This window comes from Bubalus kerabau, chromosome 1, assembly GCF_029407905.1.
Source record: "Bubalus kerabau isolate K-KA32 ecotype Philippines breed swamp buffalo chromosome 1, PCC_UOA_SB_1v2, whole genome shotgun sequence".
NCBI classification, from domain to species: domain Eukaryota; kingdom Metazoa; phylum Chordata; class Mammalia; order Artiodactyla; family Bovidae; genus Bubalus; species Bubalus kerabau.
In genome coordinates this window covers 5,590,157-5,610,534 of record NC_073624.1, presented here as the reverse complement: position 1 = coordinate 5,610,534, position 20,378 = coordinate 5,590,157, and the positions used below count along the sequence as shown (strand labels likewise).

At 43.1% G+C, this 20,378-nt stretch overlaps 1 protein-coding gene across 1 annotated transcript in view; it reads right to left on the bottom strand.

Moving 5' to 3' along the window:
- Positions 1 to 20,378, bottom strand: part of EFCAB6 (EF-hand calcium binding domain 6) — a 258,271-nt gene that overhangs the window by 144,670 nt on the left and 93,223 nt on the right. Inside the window, exons 10-11 of the mRNA XM_055565985.1 lie at positions 19,829 to 19,977; positions 1,822 to 1,929 (exon numbers count right to left, since the gene is read on the bottom strand). Of these exons, the coding sequence (XP_055421960.1) occupies positions 1,822 to 1,929; positions 19,829 to 19,977 (257 nt within the window). The remainder of the gene's footprint in view (positions 1 to 1,821; positions 1,930 to 19,828; positions 19,978 to 20,378) is intronic.

Here is a 20,378-nt window from a genome sequence, read left to right as displayed (position 1 = left end):
AAACCAGTACTCCTTGTAGAGGCAGCGTGTTGCAGCCCACTTGCCCACATCATCACTGAGGACGTCGACCTTCACAAGCTGTCCCTCACTGCTGACAGTAGCCGTGACTGCCAGGACCACCTCTGTTATCAGACCCGTCTCCCTCACTTGCCTCTTGCTTTCATCCCCCGAGATCAGGGCCAGCAGCCTGCATGTATGCTTGGAGGCCCATGATCATCCACCGGGGAGATCAGAGCCAACTTCACTGGGGATTCTGATCACAGCAGAGGCTGAAGAACCTCCTGGCAATATATACTTGCCAGCCTCCCTTTTCAGGGTTCAATTAGACGGTTTGACATGTCCCACGAAATAAAGAATGGTGGTGAGTCAGACTGGCTCTGAACATCTCTCAGATCATTTAGGGGAGTTCACTGCTGCATCTATACAGCCATCTTAGCTTTTTCCAGTTGTACAAGAACAATCAAACCCACACACCCCTGCCACCACTTTTAGGGAACATAGGAAGTAGCAGAAATGCTGGGTCTGAGTTCTTCGTGTGACTTGGAACCTGGCTTTTCTGAAGACCACAAACACTGGCATGAATGGGTACGTTTGCACCAGTTTTATCTCCCACAGTACCATTGACGCTGGGGCCGGACAGTTCTTTGTTGCGGGGGTAGGAGGGGAGAGGGGGTGGAGGTCCCGTGCTGTGCACTGAGGGATGTTTAGCAGCATCTCCGGGCTCATCCAGTGGAGAGTGGTAGCACCCCTGCCCCAGCTGGGACAATACATTGCGAAATATCTCCTTGGGGGCCAAGACGGTCCCCAGTTGAGAACTACTCTTTTAAAGTAAACAAAGTTCACAGGTTAATTTGTACAGTCCTCAGCAAGGTGCTGTGGGACAAGAAAACTATAAAGAGATAGAAGTAACTTCACTTAAGAAATGAACTCATAGAACTGCATGTATGGGGGGTGGGGTGTGGTGAGGGGCGAGGGGCTCTGAATACCTGGAAGGCTGGTGACCAGGGCAGTTCATTAAATATTCACAAACCCTGAGACAGGGATTGGACCTAGTGAAATGGGAATTAACCCTGTGGTATATTTCACTTTACAATAGAGCATAGTGCTTTCAATGAATGTGCTGAGGTTATAAAGGCTGTTTTTTTTTTCTTTAAGATTCATATAGGGCGATCAATACAGGGTACACATCAACACAAACAAAATAGTTCTTAGAGCGAAAGTCTAAACGCCAAAATGTCATATTATTAAGTGTTTTTTTATGTTTCGGGGCCCCCACCACAATTTATGTGATAATGTAAATCTCAAGTTATAATAGACATTAGAATGGAAGTGAAAATAACGGCACTCAAGGCAAATAATCCACAGTATGTGCGCCATGCAGAGTGCGGCTGGAGAACAAGTTAGCATACATTGCTCTTTTGCATATAGCATTTTAGAGTTGCATGTTTATACCCAGTTCTACAAGGAGATACTTAGTGCTCGGAGACCGCGCTTGGCAGGGGGTGTCTGCAGACGTTTAGGCTCCGATTCCGCCTCCATGACTCATGAAGCCTGTGATCTAGTGAAGACTCCCTTAATGTCTTATTTTGCCATCTAGAAGTTGGAATAATAATTATACCTACCTTACAGTTTAAGGTAATTTTAAATAAGAAAAATATATGGAAAATACTTTGTAAGCTATACATCATTATGTAAAAGTCTAATTATTCAATGAAGACTAATTTGTCATTCAATAAATGAAGAAAAAGTAATTCGAATATTCTCTAAGCTTTTGCATATTATGATATGCGTAACCACACCTTGGTTTTTTCTTTTACATACCTATTTCTTTTTGTCAAGGGAGCTTTATTGCTAGCTTCATATTGAGGTTCATAAAATGATGTTAAAAATTGCTTCCAATTGACTTTAGTGGTGGTTTTAAGTCCAAATCTGGATTAGAAAAAACAAAGATAGTATTTCAAACAATTTTTTCTGTAACACTGCATGGATTAGGTGCTTACTATTGAACTAAAATGGCAGCAGTGAATTTATATGAAATTTTGTATATAAGGTAAACAAAATAGTTTAGTAAAATAACACTGCAAATTGACTTCTTAAAAGCAAGTAAAAAGCACACTGCCTGTACATCTCCCTGTCTCCAGTTCTGTCCGCAGCAGCATACATTGAAGGGAGAAACAAAGGGCTTTGATTAAAATTCTAAGGCTCCTGAAATCATTCTTTCAAACTCATTATTTGAAGAGTTCGATTGGAGTGGTAGGCAGAATAAAAGCCCCAAGATGTTCCTGTTCTAGGTCCAGAAAATAGAGGAATAAGAGAGAAAATCTGGGGTGAAAAGCTTTAGGTATGTCTGAGAGACCCCCAAGCCTTAAGCAGGATAGACAGTGTGTACCCACATCTCAAGCCTTGTGGGAAGAAGAGTTCTACCTGGGCGCTCCTGCCATGGAGGGTCCTGTGTATCAGAGAACAGAAATCGTGCAGACGGGAGACAAGCTGCTCAGCCGTTGACCGAAAATGGCGGCAGGCAGAGCGGGTGTTGGCAAGACTGCTGGCTTACTCTCAGAGTCGGCAGGGAAATAACGCGGAGGATCTCCTGAGAATCTCACTGGGCCACGCGCGGGAGAGCGCACACAAATACACGGGGTCATCTGCGTCCTGCCCAAGAAGGCCACTTGGAAGAGTGAACGGACCTTAGTAAAGGGAGGCTTTCCTTCCCTATCTCCAGGTTGCCAGGGGCCGAGGAGGGAAGAAGTAAGTGATCAGCTGAGATGGAGGTGCATTGGCCTTCATCAAAGAACTGCAGACGTGAGAGCCAAGTGTGAAACCCACAGACCCAGCAAGAGCTGTCCTGAAAGGAAACGCCTGCAGACAAAAGACACTTGCTAGGCCCAGAGAATGCAGTTTCCAGCTCACAGGAGAGCCAGTCCAGTACGAACATTCCTGCTCCCCTTTTTTCCTCTCCTTCCTCTGGGCACTTCCGCCCTGGAGGAGTCAGAACCCAAGTTTGCAATATGGGGAAGGAAGAGAAGTGCCAAGTGGGGAGAGGGGAAGAGGCCATTTGTGCCCCTAGCAGGCCCTGACTGGGCCAGGAACACGATTCACATTTAAATCAGGTCTACAGCTTTGACCATGATCTGTGACTAACTATTGCAACTAGTAAGCTGGGGCTGTTTGTGTGATTCGAGACAAACCAGAAAAATCAAAGTCTGCTCATACTTTTCATCCATGGGTAAAAGAACTAATCCAACTGAGGAAATTTAAAGGGACAGTGGGAAACAAACTTAAGTTGCCTTAAGACTGTAGTGGGCTTCCCAGGTGGCGCTCGTGGTAAAGAGCCTGCCTGCCAATGCAGACAGACGTCAGAGACGAAGGTTCAGTCCCTGATGAAGCTTCAGTCCCTGAGTTGGGAAGATCCCCTGGAGGAGGGCATGGCAACCCACTCCAGTATTCTCGCCTGGAGAATCCCTTGGAGGGAAGAGCCCAGCAGGCTGCAGTCCATAGGGTTGCAGAGTTGGACACGACTGAGTGACTTAGCACACACACACACACACACACACACACACACACACACAATCAAGACTGTAGTACTGCCATCTCAACTGAGGTTTACACTTGCACCCATCCATCCAACGGTCCATCCATTCATACACCCACGTGTGGTGCCAAGCTACCATCTTTTCTCACTCGAATCTTTGCGATAGCTCATTGGTCTCCTGTACCTATTGTTGCCTTCCACTGAAGTATTTTCACACTTTAATCAGCCTGCTCTTTTTGAAACGCAAATGTGATCACTCTTTTGCTTAAAATCTTTCCACAACTCCCCATTACTCTTACGGCAAAAATTACAGTCCTTCAGTAAGCACAGCCTGCACAGTTGGACCCTATTCACACCTCTGACTTTATCCCGTACCATGCTGCCCCTCGCTCTCAGATTCCTCAGAACGCTTGTGCTCTTCTTGCCACGGGTTCCTTAAACTCGCTGCTGCCTTTGCTAACTGCCACCTTCCCCCTCACTATCTCCCACACTTTAGGTAGTTAATTCTACTCCTCTTGCAAGCCTCAACTGAATCATCACTCTCTCAAGGAAGCCTCCCCTTTTTTCCCTAGGCAGGGCTGTTTGTCCTGCAGCACCATGTCTCTATCCTCTGTTGGATTTATCACCACCTAAGAATTAGTATCATCAGCGGCTAACGCTTGTATACCACTTCAGTTATGATTACTTTATACCAGCTAACGCTGACTGGTTATTACTTCTGCTCTTAGCACCTTGTATGTGGTCATGAGAAAGAGCGACTGATTGACTAAGTGATTTCGTCAGGCAACAAGCAGATTGTGACAGCGGCTGATGCCTTGCTATTAACACACAAAACAAAGCTTCCTCTTTCCTACTCAAACTTTCTTCTCCAGACTTCAAGCACTATTTTGATACAGTTTGCTAGTGCTATATATTTTCACCTTAAATTTAAAGGTGAAAATTAAAAAGTTAAATATTGGAAACATTGTGACTACTATTAAAAATATGATCAGCTGCATATATTATGTTTAGGAAATTGCCTTGCTCTTTGGGAAAAATATCAGTCTATATAGTACAGAAAAATAAACTCAAAGAGATTAAAAAGTTAAACATAAAAATTAGGACCATTGAAAACAAGAAAAAAACTAGGTGTATATTTATCTGGTATTCGAATGAAAATGGATTTTTAAACAAAACTTAAGAGGAGAAATCACAAACTTATTTAATTACATCAAAATAATAAATTCCTGTATATCAGAAATATTAAAAGTTTGAACCAAACAATAGACTTACAAAGTTATCTTTCATGATGATGCATAACAAATTGTTAATATTTTTAAAACATAAAGTGTTTTACAAATTAATATGACAATATTAACTTGACTTCTTCTAGTAGTGGTAGAGTAAGATCCTTCTGGACCAATCCTCTTAGAGATGATCACAATGAACTCTGAATGTAATACCAAAAGCAGCTGCCTAAAAGCACTGCAGGGGTTTCTCTGGTGGCTCAGCTGGTAAAGCATCTGCCTGCAATGCAGGAGACCAGGGTTCCATTCCTGGAAAGGAATGACTAACCACTATAGTATTCTTTCGTGGAGAATCCCATGGACAGAGGAGCCTGGAGTCCATGAGGTTGCAAAGAGTCGGACAAAACTGAGCAACTAAGCATGTCACACAAAAGGGACTAAAGAGTGAACTCTGGTGGGAAATCTATGCTGAGAAGAGAGGAGTTGTAAGAATATTTTCAGTGCATCTAACCCAGGCTAGGGTACTGTAACACGAGGGATAGCAAAGGCACCAATAGAAAAAAAAAAAAAGTCGTCTTTGTAGCTTAGAAAACTAGAAGATTTCTAGTTTTCTAGATAAAAAACCAGATAAACTATAAACCTAGAGAGAAAGAGAAATCCTGGGAAAGAAGGGGCCAGAGAGGGATCCCCAAATTCTGTCTCACCACATTTCCGGCTGGTTTCTGAATCTCACGTGATCAGGACCTACTAAAAAGCATAGCTAAACACAAAAGGTCTGAATTAAAATCGGAACTGCCACCCAAGAAACAGAATATGCAGCTTGAGTTCAACTAAGATAAGTGCCTACCAAAACAAAAGAAACCACACTCATTGAAAAATAATTATAACAGAAGTTAGAGTTTCCATGATTTAACGTTCAAACTTTCTAAGATAGAATCTAAAATTGCAGGAATATGAAAAACCAGGAAAATGAAACATTAGTAAGGAAAGAAACAAAGTCAATCGAGAGGAATCCCAAATAACCTAAATGGTGGTGTTACCAGACAAGAATTTTTAAAGCAATGATTATAAGCATCATCAATGATATAAATGAAAACATGCCTAAAAGGAGTCAAAAGATAGGAAATCTCACAGAGAAGTGGATATAATAAAAACAATTAGGCAGAAATTTTAGAATGATGAAAATACTACCTGAAATTTTTTTAAAAATCACTTGATGGAATTAACAAAATAATGGAGAAAACAGAAGGGAGAAGGAGTGAATATAAATACAAATCAACCAAAATCACCAAATATAACACACACAGAATACACATATATTTATAAAATGAATAGAGCTTCAAAGACACAAGACACTCTTACATACATGTAATTGCAGTCACAGAAGGAAAAAAGAGAATAGGATAGGAAAAAGAATCTTGAGGATATAAGAGCCAAAATTTCCCCCCAATTTGATTAAGATATACATTTACAGATTTAAGATGCTCACAAACACTGAGCAGTAGCTGCGTGACACACGCCAGGCCAGGGCACAGCACGGTCACCAAGCTGAGAGTCAGCGCGGCAAGAGAGCCATCACACACGAGAGGACGACAGTCTGACAGGCGACTCCTCATTCCAAACAATGGAAACCAAAAAGAGGGGGCAGAACAAGAAAGTGCTGAAAGAAAGATCGGTTACAGAGCGTTCAGTCTAAGAAAAGATCACTCAAAACTGCAGGAGAAATAAAGACTTCTCTAAATAAAATAAACCTAAGGGAACCCATCTTTAGTACACATAGTTCAGTCGCTCAGTCGTGTCTGACTCTTCGCAACCCCATGGACTGCAGCATGCCAGGCCTCCCTGTCCATCACCAACTCCCAGAGCCTACTCAAACTCATGTCCATTGAGTCAGTGATGTCATCCAATGTCTCATCCTCTGTCATTCCCTTCTCCTCCTGCCCCCAGTCCCTCCCAGCATCAGGGTCTTTTCAAATGAGTCAGTTCTTCGCATCAGGTGGCCAAAGTATCGGAGTTTCAGCTTCAGCATCAGTCCTTCCAACGAATATTCAGGACTGATTTCCTTTAGGATGGACTGGTTGGATCTCCTTGCAGTCCAAGGGACTCTCAAGAGTCTTCTTCAACACCACAGTTCAAAAGCATCAATTCTTCACCGCTCAGCTTTCTTTATAGTCCAACTCTCATATCCATACATGACTACTGGAAAAACCATAGCTTTGACTAGATGAACCTTTGAAAGCAAAGTAATGTCTCTGCTTTTTAATATGCTGTCTAGGTTGGTCACAGCTTTTCTTCCAAGGAGCAAGCGTCTTTTAATTTCAAGGCTGCAGTCACCATCTGCAGTGATTTTGAAGCCCCAAAAAATAAAGTCTCTGACTGCGTCCATTGTTTCCCCATCTATTTGCCATGAAGTGATGGGACCAGATGCCATGATCTTAGTTTTCTGAATGTTGAGTTTTAAGCCAACTTTTTAATGCTCCTCTTTCACTGTCATCAAGAGGCTTTTTAATTCTTCTTCACTTTCTGCCATTAGCATGGTGTCATCTTCATGTCTCACGTTATTGATATTTTTCCCAGCAATCTTGATTCCAGCTTGTGCTTCATCCAGCCCAGCATTTCACAGGATGTACTCTGCATATAAGTTAAATAAGCAGGGTGACAATATACAGCCTTGATGTACTCCTTTCCCAATTTGGAGTCAGTACACATATTCCTCTTCAGGCTGAACAAAAATGATAGCAGACAGAGACCTTGGCTCCTCAGAAAGGAATAAAAAGAGCATTGGACATAACTAAGATGAAAGTGAAGTTGCTCAGTCATGACTGCCTCTTTGTGACCCCGTGGACTGAAGCCTACCAGACTCCTCCGTCCATGGAATTTTCCAGACAAGAGTACTGGAGTGGGTTGCCATTTCCTTCTCCAGGGGATCTCTTTGACCCAGGGATCGAACCCAGGTCTCCCACATTGCAGACAGATGCTTTACCTTCTGAGCCACCAGGGAAACCCGAGATGAAATGAAATTTATTGAAAAACACAAATTACCAAAAATGACCCAAGAAGAAACAGAAAACTTGAATAGTTCTATATTAATTTTTTAAATTGAAATTTGTAATTCAAAACAGTCCCCTGAAGAAAACTTCAAACCTAAACGGCTTCTCAGATGAGCTCTATCAAACACTGAAGGAAAACGGTAGTAGCAGTGGTAATCATGACGGCAGCAGCCGCGGCAACGCCAGTCAGAACACGGAGGGGCAGGAGACAGATCCCAACACACTTCCCAGGCCAGAGTTACCCTCTCGAGACACATTCATAAGAAAAGACAGCTTCAGACAAATCATCACTCATGAAAAAAAGATACCAAAAAAAACCTTAACAAAGTTTAGCAAATAAAATCGAACAGTATATAAATGGGATAATCTATCAGGGCCAAGTGGGGTTTAATCCCAGGATGCAAAATTGGCTTAGCATCTGAAAATCAATCCATGTAATTCACAACATTAATGGGATAATGGAGAAGTACATGATCGTCAGAATAGATGCAGGAAAACATTTGACAAAAATCAACATACACAGTTTTTAAAATTCAGCAAAATAGGAATAGAAAGGAAATCCCTTAACCTAATAAGGGCATCTACAAGAAATCCATGGCTGACATCACTGTGGTTTAAGATGGAATGGTTTCCACCTAACATCAGGAGCAAGGCAAGGGGGCTAATCCCGCCACTTGTGCTCAGCCTTGTGCTTAATGTCCTATTGTCACACTTAATGTCCTACCTAGTAACATATGGCAAGAAAAAAAGGCATACAGATGGCAAAGGCAGATGCAAGCTTGCCTTTACTTAGAGGCACAATGTCTGTCTATTTAGGAAAAAACACTAAGGAATCCACAGTAAAAGTATTAGAACAAATTAATCAGTGAATTTAGCAAGGTCACCATATTGTAAAGTCAAAAACCAAAAAAATCAATTGTATTTGTTAGCATTAGCCATGAATAGTGAGAAAATGAAAAATTTTTTAATTCATTTACATTAGCATCAAAAAATAAAAATATTTAGGAATACATACAATATAATATGTGCAATATCTGAGCATTGTAAACAACAAAATCTTGCCTAAGGAAATTAAAGACCTAAATAAACAGAAAGATGTACCGTGCTCATGGAATGGAAAACTGAATATTATTAAAGTGAAAAAATCTTCCCAATGTACTCAGAAAAGTGGCAGATCTCCCCAATGTACTTACAAAATCTTAGCAAACTTTCTTTCTTTTTTAAAAAAACATATTGACAAGCTGAATGAATATACAGGAAGGCAAAGAACCTTCAATACTCAAACAATTTTGAAAGAAAAGAACAAGTGTACACAAGTAAATTTCAAGACTTACTATTTAGCTACAGTAATCAAGACAACAGTATGGCACTGTTTCAAGATGTATTCTTACAACTTCTGGAAGAGGACAGAGTCCAGAAACATACTCACACATATGCGGTCAATTAATTTTTGAAAAAGGTGCAAAGTAATTCATTAGGGAAATGATCGCCTTTTCAACAAATGAATATCTTTGCAGGAACAGAATGAACCTTGACCTCATACCATATACAAAAATTAACTAGAGATGGACCTAAATGTAGGAGCTAAAATTATTAAACTTCTAGAAGAAAAGATAAGGCAAGATAAAATCCTTGTGCTATTGGGTTAGGCAAAGCTTTCTGAAAATGAACTCCCCAAAAATTACCCATAAAAATTTTAATGGATAAAATGTACTTCATCAAAACAAAAATACTTCTGTACTTCAAAAGACCAAGTTAAGAAAATGAAAAAGCAAGCCATACTGAACGAAGATATTTGAAAAACATGTATGTGACAAAGAGCTAATATCCTGAACACATAAAGAAGAGCACAAGCGGTAAGAATACACCCGCCAATGCAGGAGACACGGGGCAACTGAACGTGCTCACATCAATAACAGGAAAAGAAACGATCCTGTAAAAATAGACAAATGCTTTGCACATCCACTTAACGAAAGGAAAGATACAAATGGCCAATAATCACACGAAGAGAGTCTCAAAATCATTAGTCATCAGAAAAAAATAGGAGTTAAAAATAGAAATAGCTCTACACAAACTAGAATGGCTAAAATTAGGAAGACCGGCAGTACCGAGCTTCGGTGGGGAAGTGAAGCATCTGGCTTTCTTACATATTGCTGGTGGAACTGCAAATCAATACAGTGACTTTGGAAAGTGGTTTGACAGTGTTTTATAAATTTAAAGATCCACTCATCATTGTTGTTTTTGTTTAGTCACTAAGTTGTATCCCACTGTTTTCTGACCCCTAGACTGTAGCCCGCCAGGCTCTTCAGCCCATGGGATTTCCCACGCAAAAAAACTGGAGTGGATTGCCATTTCCTTCTCCCGGGATCTTCTCCACCCAGGGTTCGAATCTGAGTCTCCTGTATTGGTAGGCGGATTCTTTACCACTGAGCTACCTAGAAAGCCCACACTCATCATACAACCCAGCAATTTTACTACTAAGTATTTCACCCAAGAGAAATAAAAACATATCCCCACAAAATAAGACCTGTATGTGAATGTTCATAGCAACGTTTTCTACACTGTCCTCAAACTGAAAACAATCCAGATGTCTATCAACGGCTGAGTAGATAAACAAATTAGGGAATATCCATGTGATATTTCCCAACAAATTCGGAAACACTATGGGATACTTGTATGCAGGTCAGGAAGCAACAGTTAGAACTGAACATGGAACAACAGACTGGTTTCAAATAGGAAAAGGAGTACGTCAAGGCTGTATATTGTCACCCTGTTTATTTAACTTATATGCAGAGTACATCACGAGAAACGCTGGACTGGAAGAAACACAAGCTGGAATCAAGATTGCCGGGAGAAATATCAATCACCTCAGATATGCAGATGACACCACCCTTATGGCAGAAAGTGAAGATGAACTAAAAAGCCTCTTGATGAAAGTGAAAGTGGAGAGTGAAAAAGTGGGCTTAAAGCTCAACATTCAGAAAACGAAGATCATGGCATCCGGTCCCATCACTTCATGGGAAATAGATGGGGAAACAGTGGAAACAGTGTCAGACTTTATTTTTCTGGGCTCCAAAATCACTGCAGATGGTGACTGCAGCCATGAAATTAAAAGACACTTACTCCTTGGAAGGAAAGTTATGACCAACCTAGACAGCATATTCAAAAGCAGAGACATTACTTTGCCAACAAAGGTCTGTCTAGTCAAGGCTATGGTTTTTCCAGTAGTCATGTATGGATGTGAGAGTTGAACTGTGAAGAGGGCTGAATGCCGAAGAATTGATGCTTTTGAACTGTGGTGTTGGAGAAGACTCTTGAGAGTCCCTTGGACTGCAAGGAGATCCAACCAGTCCATCCTGAAGGAGATCAGCCCTGGGATTTCTTTGGAAGGAATGATGCTAAAGCTGAAACTCCAGTACTTTGGCCACCTCATGCAAAGAGTTGACTCATTGGAAAAGACTCTGATGCTGGGAGGGATTGGGGGCAAGAGGAGAAGGGGACGACAGAGGATGAGACGGCTGGATGGCATCACTGACTCAATGGACGTGAGTCTGAGTGAACTCTGGGAGTTCGTGATGGACAGGGAGGCCTGGTGTGCTGCAATTCATGGGGTCGCAAAGAGTCGGACACGACTGAACGACTGATCTGATGTGATCTGATCTGATGGGATACTACTCAGCAATAACAATTAGTGGAACATTTAGATGTGCAGCAACATGGATGAATCATAAAACTTGGAAAGTGAAAGTAAAAGTAGTCAAACACAAAAGACCACATATCCCATTTGTGAGCACACCGAAAAATAGCCAAACTTCAGAGACAGTGACAGAGAGCAGACCAGTGATCCTGGGGCCGAGAGGTCAGGGGAGGGACTGCTTTCAAAGTGCAGGAGCACAGCACAGGGTGACAGAAGCGTTCCATACATTCACTAAGGGGGTGGTTACTAAACACACGCAGTTGCCAAAACTCATTAAACTGTGTGTTAGTCACTCAGTCGTGTCTGACTCTTTGTGTCCCCATGGACTGCAGCCCGCCAGGCTTCTCTGTTCATGGGATTCTCCAGGCAAAAATACTGGAGTGGGTTGCCATTCCCTTCTCCAGGGGATCTCCCCAACCCAGGGATTGAACCCAGGTCCCCACATTGCAGGCAGGTTCTTAACCATATGAGAGAGTCATTTCCTAGGCAGGTTGATAAGGAGTCTAGGGGTCCCCAAGGAGAGAGGGGTCTGGAATTCTCAAGGAAGAAGAAAGGACAAACTTATTTTCTTTCTCCACATTCCTTAGGATTATATAACAATAATGTATCCTGCCTAAGGACAGTCTCTGGATTAAATCTTCTGTTATCTTAAAATGTAAATTATGGGAGTAGGTCTGATGAGGTCTTTACAACCTCCAGACATTCTTTGGATTATATAACTTCATTGTTAACACTAGCAAGCAGGTACTCTTTCTAGCCCCTTCTGATGCCTATGTCAGAAGCTTTCTCTATCTCCGTTATACTCTAATAAAACTTTATTACACAAAAGCTCTGAGCGATCAAGCCTCGTCTCTGGCCCCGGATTGAATTCTTCTCGTCCTGGGGCCAAGAATCCCAGTGTCTTCGCATGATTCAACAACAACCTTTCACCAGGGAAGCCCATTAAACTTGAGAAAGAACTTTATATGACTTGTACTGGGACAAAAATATTTTTAAAACACAGGAAATGGTCAAAGGACCTGAGCAAACAGTCGTTCATGAAGGAAGTACATATAACTGTTAAACATGAAAAACGTGCAAACTCAACAGCAATCAAGGTCATATAAATCAAAATAACAACGAGGCACTGCTCTTTCAGCTATCAAATTACCAAGTATTTAAAGACAGCAATGTTAAATGCTGGCGAAAAGCACTCTCATGAACCTCACTCCTGAGAATAAATTAACATTTTTCTGAAGGGCATCTTAGCAAAATGGAATGTAAACCTTGGAAGCATTCAAAACCTTTGACTTAAGGGCTGACAAAACATTAGGCAGCTGTTAAAAATTAATTTCAAGGTTTTTTTTTTAACAACATAAAAAAATCCTCCTGATGTAATATTCTGTAAGAAAATGGAACATAATTTATTTCTCATATTTCTCATGTTAAGCATGTATGGAGCATGTGTACATGCACACACATAAAAATTCTGGAAGGAAATAGACCAAAATATTAATAGTGGCCATCTCTGGCTATTACAATTATGGGTAATTTTTTTTTATCATTTCTTCTATTTTCTAGTTTGAGCCTGTACAGTTTTTATAATCAACATGAATAAACATAACTTTCAAAAAATAGAGTCAGCAGATAATTTTGCTAATCACATGAGTAACCATTATTAACCAAAGTCACAAAGGTGGATATTGCTGGGTTTTTTTAATTCTTAAAAATGCCTCTGGGGACTTCCCTGGCAGTTTAATGGTTGAGACTTCACCTTCCAATGCAGGGGGTATGGGTTCGCTCCCTGGTCAGGCAGCTAAGATCCTGTACGCCTCAGGGCCAGAAAACCAAACAAAACAGAAGCAACATTGAAACAAATTCAACAAGACTTTAAAAATGCCCCAGGGGCTCCTCTTATTTTCTCAGGCCCCTATCCCTCTGGATTCTGATGCTGGGAGTCCAGTATTTTTCCCAATCTATCTTTCCCATCCCATGAAGCCAGGTGGGGGTCTTATAGCAGCATGTGACTCCATCTCTGGGTTACCAAGAAGAAACATAAGTTTTCACATTCAGGATGAATAGATAGTGGCTCCAGACTGATGATAATCTCTGAAGAACCAAAGTGCCAGCATGGTGTGTAGGTCAGAGGCTTATGGAGGTGGTAGATGGAGCTGACTCAATGGACATGAGTTTGAGCAAACTCTGGGAGATAGTAGACAGGGAAGCCTGGTATACTGCGGTCCATGGAGTCGCAAAGAGTTGGACACAACTGAGCAAATGAACGACGACGAGATGGAGCTCAAGTCCACTTTTCAGTGGGTCCAGTAAGAGCATCGACTCATCCCCTGGTTGCTCCTCCAGGCTCAGAAAATGTAACTGGAGGAAGTATTCTTAGGCATTGCAGAGACCTCACATCGGCTTTGCTCTCCATGGAATAAGGGCTGTGCCGGGAGGAAGGGCCAAGGAGGAGACCCCACCCTTCATAAGAGAGTGGACAAGAAGGAATACCACTTCTGTGGGTAAGTGTAGACATGCGTGCCACTGGCAACGTGTGGAGATGAGGGGTGGGAAAAGGATTGATTTCTACAACCTTCTCATTGAAATCACCTGGCCACCCATGCAAAAGCTACTAATACTTGGGTATTAGAAACTGACCGGATAATTGCAAATGTAATCAGGTGATGATGGCATTCACGTGTGCAAACCCACATAGCCCCTGGCATCTCGAACGTAGCTACGGATATTTCATAGAGCTGACATCCTAGATTTCGTGTGGGGACTTTGAGCAGCTCCTGCCTGGGGACAAAAGGCTTTCATCTCTACAAAGGACCAGGGCTTTCATCCCTCCAAGGTTGCCGAGGCTGAGAATGGCCAGTGCCGGACACGTCCGTCCAGACCCACTTTCTGCCCTCCTCCCCTCTGCACAGCATCCTGGTGACCTGCTTCAACAGGCCCCTCGTGCCTCTGGCTCTCAGATGAGCTGGCCAGTGGGAGGCGGCTGGACGGCAAAAGGAGAGAGCAGGCCGGTTACTCCCCAGCCCCTTCCCACTGGACTGAGCATGGCTCTGGCCACACTCCTGCTGAAGGCCTTATCTGCTCTTGGGTGGCTCCCTCCTTCAGCGACTTTCTTGCTCCTCTCACTAACTCCTTCCTCTCTTGCCCCTTCAGACCTAGGAGAGAAAATGCTTTCCCTTCAACTGATTGCACATTTCGCCCTGCCCTCACCAGGGTAAAAGTTCCTTCAGTAAACTTACATGCCATCTGTTTTCTGCCTGGACCCTGCCCAGTGCACTGCCAGACGAAAAAGCCCACAACTGAAGAGAGAACAGCTCCCTCACACCAGAATCTCCTGGTGTTGCCCGCCGTGAGTCACAGCGTCCCCCACCCCAGTCCTGCAATTACCATCTCTCCTCCATTCCCACTGTTTTGCCCTTTCTAGAATGTCACACAAATAGAAGAAATCCTAGACGTGTGGGTTAAAAAAGGTTTGAGCAATAACTGAAAATATATCCCAGGGTATTGCCTCTACACTTCATATAATTTGGGCTAAATGGCTTGTTTTTTGTTTGCATAGCTCTGCCAGGCTACTAATGTTCCCAGCGTGGATGGGAAATTTCTCACCGGGAGATGCTTCTGAGTGGGGACCTGTTCACGTGATGGATGGATGAAGCCCAGGCTCTGGTGAACGTGCAAGTCACAGCATTTATTCCATCCTCTCAACTCTCCCGCAAACCTCATTCTTCATATTTAAACACTGGTTTTGTTTTTAATAGATCTACTTTATATAAAAGGCTAGGCGACAATGAAAAGCACAGCATGTTAGTAATAAAGGTCAAGATATCAGTTCAATTACAGCCTACCATTACATTAGAATATATATATATATGGAAAATAGCTTTTAACGTCCCTAACATATTATTTGGATCAAGATTTTATGTCTCATTACCAAGCTGTTAAGAGTTTTTAATTTAGGTCCTAGATCTGGAGTATTTTTTAAAAATAAACTTTAAAAAAATGCCTATTTTTTTTCTTTCCATTCTTAAATGTGATAGGAGAATAATTTCTGAAATCATTTTGTAGGGCATGAGAGTTTAGATTTTATTTTACTTCCTCCTTTATTCTTTTCTGTATTGTTTGCCTTAAAAAAGGGATGAGTTTTAAAACTTTATCTCTCAATTTCAAGTACAGTAAAAATGGGTTTGTGTGTACACATTTACACGAATTTATCACACGTGTAGAGTCACAGAACCACCGCCCACACAGAACCCAGGACCGCCTCATCCTACACAGCCTCCCTGCTGCTGGCCCTTTGGAGTCAGGCCCCCCACCCCTCACGCTGGAGTGATGAGGGTCTCCTCCCGCCCACCGTGGGATAACCAGGCTCCTACGGTAGGAGCCTAGTTCTCTCACGCAGCACGTCTCTGAGAGTCATCCATGTGCGGGTATCAAGAGTTCTTTCCTTCTTGTTGCTGAGAAATAGTCTATCGTGTAGATGTGAAGCAGCTTGCTGATCCAATCACCTGCTGAGGTACCTTGGGCTGGTTCCAGTTTGGGGTGATTATAAATAGAGCCGTCAACAGTCATGCACAGGTTTCTTAATGAACCCTTAAATCACTGTTTAAACACAAAAGTCATGCAGAATATGTCCAGTGCAATCTTGGGCACATCCTGGTATGTTAACGAAAAGACTAAGCCTAAATTTTAGAAGACGACTCGTGGCTTCTTGTGATGCTCAGATTACAAACATTGAGAGGAATTAAAGAGTTTCCTCTAGCAACACCAGGTGTCCCAACCACCTTCTGGGGGGCCTGAGAGGAGAGCACGGGAAAGCAGAGGTCAGCTCCCGGCAGGGGCCCCCCCAGGGCCACCTGCCGGGAACACGAGTCCCTTTTCTCATTTACCCTTCGGAGGCACTGCTTTCATGGCAGAAGCAGATTCTCCCTTCTGAGCTTAGAAGGTGACGAATCAGGGGTAAGTCCTTCAACAGTCACTATGTAAACTCAAGAAACAGATGAGAAACAACGAACCGTGACAGTACGGGGACCTCCGTGTCCTCTCCCAAGATTTCACAGAAAACATGAGGGCTGTCAGATGGCCAACCGCAGACAGAACCGTGGACAGAAATGTCCCGGCTCAAGAGAAATCTATAGACTGGCGGGACAGAATACAGAAACACACGTTAAACCATTACGGATAGAGTTAATGGCACAACGTGGACATTAAAAACAACGGGAGGGAAAGGATTACATAAAAAGTGGTGGTGTAAATAAATTATCTGTTTGGAAAAAAATATTTTAGTTGGGACACCCACCTTATTTCAGGAGGGACTGAAGCGTTTTGTGTTCAAAGAAATGGAAAAACAAGCAGGGTAGAAAAGAGATTTTATCAAGCCTAGACAAAAATGATAACTGGTAGACGTTGCAAAGCACAAGGAGTAATGCATATGGTGACGTTAAACTGTGAACTTCTAGACAGTGAGGAAGCACAGTGAAAGCGAAAAAGCAAGCTGGGAAAAACAGCTGCAGCACCCATGACAGAAAAGGGTTCTCTGTGAATAGTGAAATAATTACAAAAACTTATTAAACAAAAAGGTGATGAAAATGACTTGAAAAACCATCCGTGGGGCCATTGACCAATTAGGACCTGAAGAGCATTCTGGGCTCATGGAAAGTCCAACCTCAACAATCCCTCCAAGAGACATAAATTAAAGCAATAAGGGGGTTACGTTTTACACCTCTTAGGTCATCAATATTTTAATACAATGTTAATATTTAGCACTGAAAAGAATCTGAAACCGGAACCCTCACACCGCGTTGACAGCAATGTAAGTCACCGCTATCTTCCGAGAAAACAACAATTCTTGGCAATTCTTATAAAAACTCGGGAAAACATTCACACTGCGGGTGAATGAGACTTTTAGAAATACACTCTGAGGAAAGAAGGTGCTGGCCAAGAAGGAAGCCGTGTGCCTGAAGATGGGGTCTCTAGGTGGAATCCCCCCACAAAGCCTGTCCGCAACCCCCTCACTTACCACAAGCCCCAGTCCCTGCCTGCCCTGCCTGCCTCCGCCACAGGTCTCCACCCTCTTGCTCTCTTGTCAGCTTGGCTCCAGGCACTGGCTTCTGCGAGTCCCCAGAACAGGGCTCCTGGGGCAGCCCCCCAACAGGGCCTTGGGCCCGCCCAGGAGACTCTGCCCTGGGCTGCTCTCCCTGACCTCACTCGTTCAGAGAGGCCCCTCCAGCCCAGCCACCCTAGAATGGTCTGAGTTCCCTTTATTCTCCGTTATGTCCTTGCCAACCTCTCCACTTCCTTCATATACCTCGCTCAGTCATGTCCGACTCTGCAACCCCATGGACTGCACAGTCCATGGGATTCTCCAGGCCAGAATGCTGGAGTGGGTAGCCCTTCCCTTCTCCAGGGGAACTTCCTAACCCAGGGATCGAACCCAGGTCTCCCACATTGTGGGCAGATTCTTTACCAGCTGAGCCACCAGGGAAGCCCAAGAACTCTGGAGTGGGTAGCCTATCCCTTCTCCAGGGGATCTTCCCAACCCAGGAATCATACCAGGGTCTCCTGCATTGCTGGCAGATTCTTGACCAACTGAGCCATCAGGGAAGCCCTGGAGCCTTCATCACCCTGCACATTTTATTTCATCCGTGTGTTTGTTGACATCAGTCTCCCCGCCAGCAGGTAAAGCTCTTCGAGGGCAGGGATCCTGGCTTTCTTAGTCCCCAGCGAGTTCCTAGGCAAGTGCTCAGGAATTGCATGGTGACTGACTGATTAAACAAAAAAATGCATGCAGAACTAAAAGGAACCTAAAGACTTAAGTGACGGTGACGCGCAGGGCGCTGAGAAGGGAAGGAGGTGCCGTGGTCTAGATCGGTATTATTTTCTCCTTCTCTGTCTCTCATGCCTCTCCTTTCCAGGTGACCCCGTGGTGTCCTCCAACGATTCAGTTTCGCAGGACAAGCTTCCATCAGCCTCAACCCTACATCCCCGGAGAAAAGGATTTCTAGTTATCTGGACAGAAAGCCGGGTGAACCAAAGACAGTATTCCTCACCCAGAGGTTGGTCTATATATACCACTTCCAACTGAAAGGAAACAGGGGTCCTGGGAGAAACGGCTGACTCCAGGTGTGGGCAAGAGATGTCCCAGAAGGGCCTGGGCGTTCCATGACACCAAGATGTGCTACCCAAGGACTTATGAGGCTCAGCCAGCAGGACTCAGAGCCAACACGAAAAGGCTCCCCTGGCCAAGACAGGGCAAGCTGAGGATCGAGGGGAATAATAACTCTAGTAAATTGAAACACACCAGATATGTCAACACTCATGAGTTCATAATCATACTTTTTTTTTAAGAAGAATCACTCATTGCTCACTTCTAGAGGATGCTGGGAACACAATTCATTATTTTGAAAAGCAGTAAGCGAAGGGAAAGAACCAAGGAGCTGCTGCCTCTCTTATTCTGTGTCTCACGGTTACCAGACAGTGGGAGAGGGGAAGCTCTCATTACAGAAGCACTCCAGGTGAGAAAAGGAGAAAGGAGACACTCAGAGTGTCACCACTTCACAGTCGGGTACAGGGATGATCAACACAGCTGCTGACATCACAAGGAGAAAGATAAGCAGTGCACGCATGCTCGCTAGCACCGGTGAGGCATTCTTGCCCCCAGAATTGAACCTGGATCTGTGTACCTACCAATTCAGGGGCGGGGCTGGGGCGGGAGACAGGAGAGCAGGTCACACGCCACTGGGGGTTGCAGTCAGTCAGGTTCAGGTTCTAAGAAACTCCATGTAACAAACAACCCAGACCTATTCTATGAATGCATCTTAAGCAGGAAAAAAATAAGCAAATGGAGAGGGTCCCTATAGATTAAAAACGAATTGTGGCATATCGCAATGTACAGATTAAATTAGTTATAAAAGAAAATGGGAGACAGTCAGTTACATCTGAATCCCAACTGGATGTTTATTAATATTATTGATAATTCTATTAAGTGTGAAACAGTATCTGCACCATGTTTCTTACAAGAGTTCTTATCAAAAGACATAGTGAGATCTTTTCAATGAAATATGATGTCTGGTATTTGCTTCAAAAATATCTGCGGTAGAGGAGAGGTGGGCCAGGGTAGAGCTGAAATGATTGGCCAGGAGGGGAATGTTTGAGATGGGTGGTGGGCGCATTCGTGGGTTCAGTGCATTATTCTCTTTACTTTTGCATGTGTTTGAAATTTTCAGTGGCAAAAAAAAGTCTAAAACATTAATAAAATATAAATGAAGCTGTTCCTTATTCTCACGATTGACGTCTGGGGGGAAAAATGTCAAGGAAACAATGGGACTCTTACCTTTTCATTAACTGGATGAAAATTCTTCTTGGTAATCGGTATACAAAGGTGTCGAGGACAATCTTTAGGTAATTCAAAGACACATATCCACTTGTGCAGGGGTCCCCTGCACTCAGCGCCTTTTCAACCTTTTCATAGCACTTGGAAAGCTGCGGTGAATTAAAATTAGAGTGCGGCATTCACAGAAATCAGTGGCGCAGAGCCATCCAACCACTTTATTTTCACCAAAACCTCTTCACATTTTCCTTCCCAAAACTGATCAAAAAGGTTACTATGGCATGTACTGAACTTCAAATGTTTAATTGATGAGCTTACTACAAAACAGTATCCCCAGCCACAGCTACTCAACTGACAAGGCAGACAAGTTTCTTGGGGAAAAACAGCACATATAATAGCTCTAACTCAAATTTCAGAGCTAAAAATACTTGGTGGATCTGCCAGTTTGATACATCTTTCTTAATATACTTGCAAGCCATCCTTACTGTGAGCCCATGCTAGGCTGCTCCTGATTAAGTCAGGTCAATCAAACAAAAAGCTGGTAGCATCTTAT